Source organism: Ipomoea nil, unplaced genomic scaffold (genome assembly GCF_001879475.1).
Source record: "Ipomoea nil cultivar Tokyo-kokei standard unplaced genomic scaffold, Asagao_1.1 scaffold3105, whole genome shotgun sequence".
NCBI lineage: Eukaryota > Viridiplantae > Streptophyta > Magnoliopsida > Solanales > Convolvulaceae > Ipomoea > Ipomoea nil.
The window spans coordinates 477,950-486,898 of NW_017619533.1; the positions used below are offsets into that span (position 1 = coordinate 477,950).

The following is an 8,949-nucleotide window of genomic DNA, read 5'->3' on the forward strand; positions in this document are numbered from 1 at the left end:
TTATGTCACTGGATTCTCCTGTTTAAATTGATGATCAATATAAAATTTTATCATACCAATTTTAGAATTTATAACTTTAAGGCCAGTTATAATTCTATATTGTGTGACATGGGTTGCATTGGCAACACATGTATTTTGTTAACCTCCAAAACTTTAGTAACTTGAAATTGTTACTGTATGTGGCTTACTTGGTTTTTCAGCCCAACCACAGTAGAGATTTTGAATTTAGACGTGATATACCTTTTGGATCCTTATATTGGAATTGTACATATCTAGCCAAATTTCAACTAAAGCAATTTAATTTGTTTAAGTAGTTGGAAATTGTGTCTGTTACATGTACATATTTAACATGTCCAAATATGGTGGGGAATTATAATCCTTGTTAAATTAGTTGAACTTGAGGATCATTAGTGTGCATATCATTTATGCTCAAGAATAACTTTATTAGTGGGAGTAATGGTTTGATCAGTGGGAGTGATCATTTAAAAGATCAATAAGATGCCCCATTTGATCAGTGGGAGTGATCATTTGGAAAGATCATTACAGATATCTCACTTCAAGATTGCTCTACTTCAAGGATAAGACACCTTGCCTTGTTATTATAAAATCAATAGTTCAATTTGTTGAACTACAAGTTGTGCAACATATTTATGAAAATGTTGTAACAACATAAATAGTTTTATTATAACAATGGCATTAAGTTTATGGTGAATTATCACGAGTTAGATTCTTTAGCATTTATTGGAGTCTTTCGTATCATCAAATTGATCATGGGTCATTAAGATTGAAAAGGCTCAAAATTCAGTGTTGAGAGACATAAAGCATGCAAAGACTCATGATGTTAGTTCATATAGATGAATCTAGAGGACTTTTGATTATGTTGATACAATATTTTGTTGTTTCATAAAGTTACATTATTAATAAGTCCTCGTTATTGCTCTATGACATGAAAGTTGGGCTTCCTTCCTTTTTGGAGATCATTTATAAGGTGTATGTTTAAAGTTCCGTTTGTGGACTTAGACTCATGAATTTATTATCTAAGTCGTTGGAATATGGACTACTCAATTATTATCTTTGGCTAAGAATACGGAGAGTAGGAGTGACAGACGTGTCGACTCTGAAAACTTAGTTGTCAGCGATAATATTAAAGATAATGAGTTAGTCATGTAATATATTAGCATTTTGCTAATAGTTTCGGATCCCTACTTAAGGCATGCTTATAAGAATTTTAGGGATCGTACATGGTACATGGAACTTATTATGTGACTATATTGTACGTACATTTATGTTGTCACTTCTATGTAATAATTTGGATGGTTTCTCCTATGGTTATGCGCATATTTATTTGAAAAACATCCCAAACGTTGGACCAAGAATAAACGTAGGGTTTATTCATAAAGGACCTGAGTTGGGAATCAAAATGCATGTGATGCATAGATGGTATTACTCACCCTTTAATTTAGAGGACATACCACTATGATTCATGTTTTTTTTTATCTTCAACAAGGGTTGTGCCAATACTTGCACCAAGTGGAAAATTGTAACATTTTCCATTAATATTGTACAAATAAAGTTGTGCAAGTTTATTAGGCCAAATTTAGCCATTGCGGCAATAATTAGTTTTTGATAACTAATTATAATCAAGAATGAACATAAGGTTTATTCATTAAGTTTTATACCACATAAGGTACTTAGAGAATAAATTACATTGTAATCATAAGTAGATACTACTCTGATTAAGAGGAACCATCTCTATGGTTCATGTTTTTGTTTCTTTGAGTTAATACTTGCACCAAGTGGGAGAATGTAACATTTTCATTATAATTACACTATTAAGTGGTGCAAGTTTAATAGGCCAATTATGGCCATTATGTTGTGGTTTGAAAATGAAGTAACGGTTTCCGTTACTTAGCCTATAATGATGGCATGTAGGCTATTTAAGCATGGTCCTCCCATTGCTCCTGTTGCAGCTTTACAACTACACCATCTAGTTCATACAGGAGATTAATGGTAGACAACAAAACTTTAATCTATTGGAGTTCTTGAAGCAACAATGCAATGCAACAAAGTATCAACTATGGCTGGAGTTTTGCTAGATCATTATGCTTCCGCTATGAGGTTAGGTTATCACATGTGTTCGAATTGTGTGTATATTCTAACAATTTCTACAGGAAAACTCGATGATGATGGTTTCTGTTGTTTCTTTGGTGATGGACATTGGAAAATCACTAAAGGCTCGCTGGTTATTGCACGAGGTAACAAGTCTTCTAACATGTACTCTTTACAAAGCTCTATTTCTGGTGATTCAGTGAATGTTGCAGCAAAAGAATGTGCATCAGAATTGTGGCATATAAACGACTTGGCCACATGAGTGTGAAAGGGATTGATTACCTTGCCAAGAAGAAGAAGCGTTCAGGAGTAAAGGAAGCTAGATTGGACAGATGTGTTCATTGCCTGGCAGGGAAACAGAAAAGAGTTTCTTTTATGAGCAACTCTCCTTCGAAGAAGCCGGAGCCACTTGAGTTGATACATTCTGATGTATGTGGACCAATGAAGGTTAGATCACTTGGAGGTGCATCTTACTTTGTGACCTTCATTGATGATTATTCTAGGAAACTCTGGGTTTACACTTTGAAGCACAAAAGTGATGTGTTTGGTGTGTTTAAAGAGTTTCATGCCCTTGTTGAGAGACAGACAGGGAAGAAATTGAAGTGCATCCGGACTGATAATGGCGGTGAGTACCGTGGCCCATTTGATGAGTATTGCAGAATGCACGGTATTAGACATCAAAAAACTCCTCCTAAAACTCCTCAATTAAATGGCTTAGCAGAGAGGATGAATCGGACAATTATGGAGAGAGTCAGATGTATGCTTGATGACGCAAAGTTGCCTAGTTCTTTTTGGGCAGAGGCAGTTTCCACAGCTGTTCATGTTATCAACTTATCTCCCATTATTGCTTTGAATAATGAAGTTCCTGATAAGGTTTGGTGTGGAAAGGAAGTTTCTTATGATCACCTCAGAGTCTTCGGTTGTAAGGCATTTGTGCATGTCCCAAGAGATGAAAGATCTAAGTTGGACTCGAAGACTAGACATTGCATTTTCATTGGTTATGGTCTTGATGAATTTGGCTACAAGCTGTATGATCCAGTTGAGAAGAAACTTGTGAGAAGTCGTGATGTAGTGTTCTTTGAAGATCAAACTATTGAAGGTGTTGACAAAGTGAGAAAGCCAGAATCTCAAGACAGCGGAAGTTTGGTTGACTGTGAGCCAGTTTCCAGCGAAGATACACATGATGTTGATGAGGTTCAAGAGAATGGCCAGAACGGTGATATTGTACCAGACAATCAGGATGATACAGCTGATGTGGATGGTCATGTTGATGATGTTGTGCACCAGGAACAAGAAGTTCCTTCGCAGGTTCCAGTTGATCCTCCTAGAAGGTCTAACAGGGAACGGAGACCATCTACTCGTTACTCTTCCAGTCAGTATGTGCTATTAACTGATGGGGGAGAACCTGAGTTCTATGAAGAAGCTATGGAGAGCGAGCAAAAGAGACAATGGCTTGAGGCTATGCAGGATGAGATGAATTCCCTATATGCAAATGATACCTTTGAGTTGGTAAGGGCACCAAAGAACAGGACAGCTTTGAAGAACAGGTGGGTCTACAGATTGAAACATGAAGAGGGCACTTCAGTTCCACGATTCAAAGCTCGACTGGTGGTGAAAGGTTTTAGCCAGAAGAAAGGTATTGATTTTGATGAAATTTTCTCTCCTGTTGTGAAATTTTCATCCATTAGAGTTGTGTTGGGTCTAGCAGCTCGTTTGGATTTAGAAATTGAGCAGATGGATGTAAAGACAGCTTTTCTCCATGGTGATTTAGATGAGGAGATATATATGGAGCAACCTGAGGGATTCGAAGTCAAAGGGAAAGAGGATTATGTTTGCAGATTAAAGAAGAGTTTGTATGGATTGAAGCAAGCTCCGAGGCAGTGGTATAAAAAGTTTACTTCCGTTATGAGTAAGCATGGGTACAAGAAGACTTCTTCAGACCACTGTGTTTTTGTAAACAGATTATCTGATGATGACTTTGTTATATTGTTGCTTTATGTTGATGATATGTTGATTGTTGGTCGCAATGTTTCAAGAATTCAACAGTTGAAACAAGAGTTGAGTAAATCCTTCTCTATGAAGGACATGGGACCAGCAAAGCAAATTCTTGGGATGAAGATCATTCGTGACAGGCAGAACAAGAAGTTGTGGTTATCTCAAGAGAAGTATATAGAGAAAGTACTTGAGAGATTTAATATGGATAAAGCTAAGCCAGTGAATACACCTCTTGGTATGCATTTCAAGTTAAGTAAGAAGCAATGTGTCTCTAGTGAGAAAGAGAATGAAGAAATGCAAAGAGTTCCCTATTCTTCAGTTGTTGGTAGTTTGATGTATGCCATGGTATGTACGAGACCAGATATTGCTCATGCAGTGGGTGTTGTTAGCAGATTTCTCTCAAATCCAGGGAGAGAACATTGGGATGCTGTGAAGTGGGTTCTGAGATATCTTCGGGGTACTTCAAGTCTGAGTTTGTGTTTTGGTACAGAGAAACCTATTCTTGTCGGGTACACTGATTCAGATATGGCCGGGGACATTGACACCAGGAAATCTACTTCAGGTTATCTAATTACCTATGCAGGGGGAGCAGTTTCATGGCAATCAAGATTGCAAAAGTGTGTTGCTTTGTCTACCACTGAAGCTGAGTTCATAGCATCCGTTGAGGCCAGTAAAGAAATGCTATGGATGAAGAAGTTTGTTCAGGAGCTCGGGTTTGTTCAAGACAGGTATGTGCTCTATTGTGATAGTCAAAGTGCAGTTCATCTTGCAAAGAACTCCACGTTCCATTACAGGTCAAAACATATTGACACGAGATATCATTGGATTAGAGATATCTTGGAGTGCAAGATGCTTGAACTTGAAAAGATTCATACTGATGATAATGGGTCTGACATGATGACTAAAGCATTGCCAAGAGGGAAGTTTGAGGATTGTTGCTCTATCGCCGGGATGGCGATATCTTCCACATAGTCGGGAGGGGGAGATTTGTTGGGTTGGGCTTCCCTCCTATGTGGTAAATAGCTCATGTTTGGACCAAGCCAATTTGTATCCACTATATTTTTTGTTGGAACTCCACTCATCTTGAGCCCTAATTATAATAATTATTATTATATAATTTAGGGAGATGGCAGAATCTTCAATTCTTACCTAATTGTGAAAGGGAATCCAATCTTCCTTTTTTTGCTAAGGAAACAATTTTCCTTCTTTTGATTCTTTCCTCCAAAATTATATATATGTTACGGCAGTTGGGCAGAGAAGTTCCAAGCAGCGAAACCTTTTTTTTTGCTCCAATTCGGCAAAGAGAGAGAAGAAGAGCTAGGTTCTTGGGTGATTTATTCATCAAATATTTTGGAGGTCAGCTTATTTATTCCAGGCATCTTTTGGGTATTCTCGTACTATTTGTATTCTTTTCATCTTGCTTGTGGTGGTTGAATATTTTAAGTACGAGTTGGTATTCTGTTTAGGCCTGTGGAATATAATAGAAGTCTTTGGCCTAGAGTTATTGTATTTGATGATTTGTGGATGTTTGGCTCGTGTGGTAGCCTGAAACTTTGTACCCAAGATTTATTATAGTGGATTATTGGTTGGTGGTGGTCCCGTGGTTTTTTCCCCGATTTGGGGTTTTCCACGTAAATCGTGTGTTCTTGTGTTTGATATTTATTTTTGGACTATTGTGTATCATCTTGTGTTTGTGCTCCTGTCAGTTCTGTGATTTTTCATTGTCGCAGGGAGTGGGATTTTCCCAACAATTGGAGTATGTATGTACCACCCATTACCATCAAAACAAAGTCCCTCAAGCTGCTCTGAAGAGGCAAGGTTCGTAATGCAACCATTGTAATTGTCTTTGCCCATACTAAAAAGGCCTACCTTTTTTTAAGAATGGAATATTCTTAATGTATTCTTGTGAGCAATCATCAACTCATATCCCATAAAGTTTATGAACAAAACTGGGAGGATGTCCATGAAAACAGCCGCAAAAAAGAATATAGTGTAGTTGTGGAAACTCCGAATAGTTCCCTCCATCATTTGATCTATATGATCCTCTATTACAATCAAGTGTTTGAAGATTCCAAGATCTGGATAGTTCTATATTCTTTCTACACCTTGACTTCAAGAATCCCCGAGCCTTGGATAGTTCTATATAATTTATAGGGAAAATTGTAAAAAATGCCCCTCTATAATATGTCATTTATCAATGTCACACCTGAATTATGAGTGGTGTAAATGTTGCCCCTCAATTATCAAAACGGTGCACATATAGCCCCTCCCGTAACGAACATGTGGTTCCCCGTTAGTGTACGACACCGTTAAGTCGGAGTAAATATGTAATTTAGCTGTTTTTTCTCTCCCTCGATTCGAAGTACAGCGGTGGGGAACCACAGGTCCGTTACAGGAGGGGCTATATGTGCACCATTTTGATAATTGAGGGGCAACATTTACACCACTCATAATTCAGGTGTGACATTGATAATTGACATATTATAGAGGGGCATTTTTTACAATTTTCCCTAATTTCTATATTTTAGGAATTTCAAATGGAGAATATCCACAATCTTCTTGAGTGTCACAATTCCACTGCAATAGTAGAATACTCTCAATAGATTGAAATTTTCGACATTGAAAGATTTATCGTCCCGCAGAAAATAGAGGAACGACCTGCAGCTTTTTGATTGAGAACATACTGTAGACATGTTAAAGTTCACAGATTGGATGCTTACCAGAGAAAACCTTTCTGAGGATAATAAGAACTATTTTCACTCTGAACAACATGCAAAAGGTTCTCGTTTTGAGCTTCTTTCACACAAAAGGCATGCAATAAATCATGCATCCTAAACCTCTTCACTTTTCTTCCACAACAGCTTAGCTTGTTTAAAATTATCAGGTTTCTATCCATAAGTTCTTGAATGTACCTTTTAGCCACTCCATCAAAGTTTTCATTCTCAAATGCCTTTACGAGTCCTTCGACAAGCCATAACCTTGCCAGTTGATTAGCATTGATCTCGTGATCTTCTGGAAAAATTCCCAAGTATAAAAAACAAGCTTTCAAGTTGTGGGGCAAATGACTGTAACTCAATAAGAATATTCTTGAACATTCTTCATCATCTAGAGTAGTTGCAGAAGAAGAATTTAGAGCATTGGCAGTATTCTTCCACTCATCTAGATTGTTGAGTTTGGAAAAAAGGCCTGCAACCACAATAATTGTCAAAGACAGTCCTTTGCATTTTTCAACTACTGGTCTCCCAATCGTTTCAAATTCAGCACCGCGAGATTTACGTGCCTTTTCATTAAATAGTTCCCAACTCTCACTTTGTTCTAACAATTGCATTTGATGAGAAAAGTCATCTTTGGAGCAGGTATGATTAGCCACCTCTGCAAGGCGAGTTGTCAACAATACTAGACTACCATTTCCATCATCGGGAAAGCAAGTTTTGAAAGCATACCATGCCTCTATGCTCCATACGTCATCCATCACAACCAAGTACCTTTGACACTTCTTGAAACTTTGGTAGAGTAGTAATGCTAGGTCCCCATCACTGCTTTTGTCTGCATCGTCTTTGAAACCAAGAAGATCTAAGATCATTTACCTCTTACTGTGATGTTGTGATGCGACAGTCCATGCTCGTTTATCAAAGTAGGAAGTGATTAATGGATCTTGATAAATTTTCTTTGCTAACATTGTCTTACCAATACCTCCCACATACCTTTAATTGAGACAACTTCTTGCTGCTTGGATTGATGTTGGATTAGCTTCTCCATTATAATCTCAAACTCATCCTGTTTTCCAACCATTATTTCCTTGGAGTGCGAAGCACGGTGGGAAGAATGAGCCATCGTGATAACTTCATCATCAGGCTTTGGTAAAACATGAAGGGCAACATTTCTTCCGTGTAGATCTTTGGAAAACTGATACTCCTCCTTCACTTTCACCAGCTCTTCTTTGATGGCATCAATGTCTTCTATTGCTTGTTGCAGTATATGACGAAGTCTGAGAGAAGGCAAAGTTTTTGCCAGATGAACAATTTGGCAAAGCATTGAGCATCCACGAGTATCCCTTTCCTCTTCCTCATAAAGATGTACTACTTGGAGTTCAATTTCATCTTCAGTTCTGAAAGCTACATCTCTGAGTCTGGTTTCCAAGTTTTTAATTGCCTCCACACCATCAGTCCTATTCTCATCAAATAACTCAATAAGAGATTGGATCAACTCTATGTTGGGAGGGATGAGCAGTTCATTTTGTTGTAGAATTGGACGAGGGTGAGGCTGCAAGAACTCAAGCTCCATTGTCCTCATAAGAGAAAGTACAGCCACACAAGCCATTATATTCTCTCTGATCTCTCTCTCTCTCTCTCTAGCTCTGTGCTGGTGTATAGTAGGTGTAATGTAAGTGATGAGTTGTTTTTCTGAGTTTGTTTGAATGAATTGAAGGTTAGCAGAAACAAGTTGAAGATCGATGAATTATTGGGTAATTAATGCCACTTATCTCATCTGAGTGCAATAATTCCTTCCTTGCCGACAGCTTTTTTTAACCTTTTGCTTTACAGTAGGTCTAAAGTTTCCATTATGCAATAATTCAAAAGTATGCAGGGCCTGCAATTTTTTTTTTTGTTTTTTTGTTTTTTTCCAATCAATCAAATAGAGATGGACCAATCAAATGGTCTGACAAAGTTTCGACTCAATTAGTTTCATCTCATGAGATGAGAATACTAGATTACTAGTACAGTATATTATCTTCAAGATTTGCAAGACATTATATTGTGGTACAAGGAATATATGGTTAACACTACTTGAGAGTTCAGACCAACCTAACATTATATGTATCATGTCTCAAAAAGTTCAAGTTTA

The 8,949-nt window shown here is 37.5% G+C and overlaps 1 protein-coding gene across 1 annotated transcript; it reads right to left on the reverse strand.

Moving 5' to 3' along the window:
* Positions 1-6,820: 6,820 nt before the first annotated feature.
* On the reverse strand, positions 6,821-8,424 carry LOC109166761 (disease resistance protein RPP13-like). The gene is made up of 2 exons (XM_019315650.1): positions 7,809-8,424; positions 6,821-7,650 (listed from the first exon to the last, which is right to left on the reverse strand). Exons 1-2 carry the CDS (start codon positions 8,422-8,424, stop codon positions 6,821-6,823), a joined length of 1,446 nt encoding a protein of 481 aa, XP_019171195.1.
* Positions 8,425-8,949: the final 525 nt, after the last annotated feature.

Bases quoted from the DNA above. Each gene is read 5' to 3' on its own strand.
- LOC109166761 (XM_019315650.1), bottom strand. From the start codon at position 8,424: ATGGCTTGTGTGGCTGTACTTTCTCTTATGAGGACAATGGAGCTTGAG. The intron at 7,651-7,808 runs GTATGTGGGAGG...AAGACGATGCAG, and splicing joins AGAAGTTGTCTCAATTAAAG to ACAAAAGCAGTGATGGGGAC.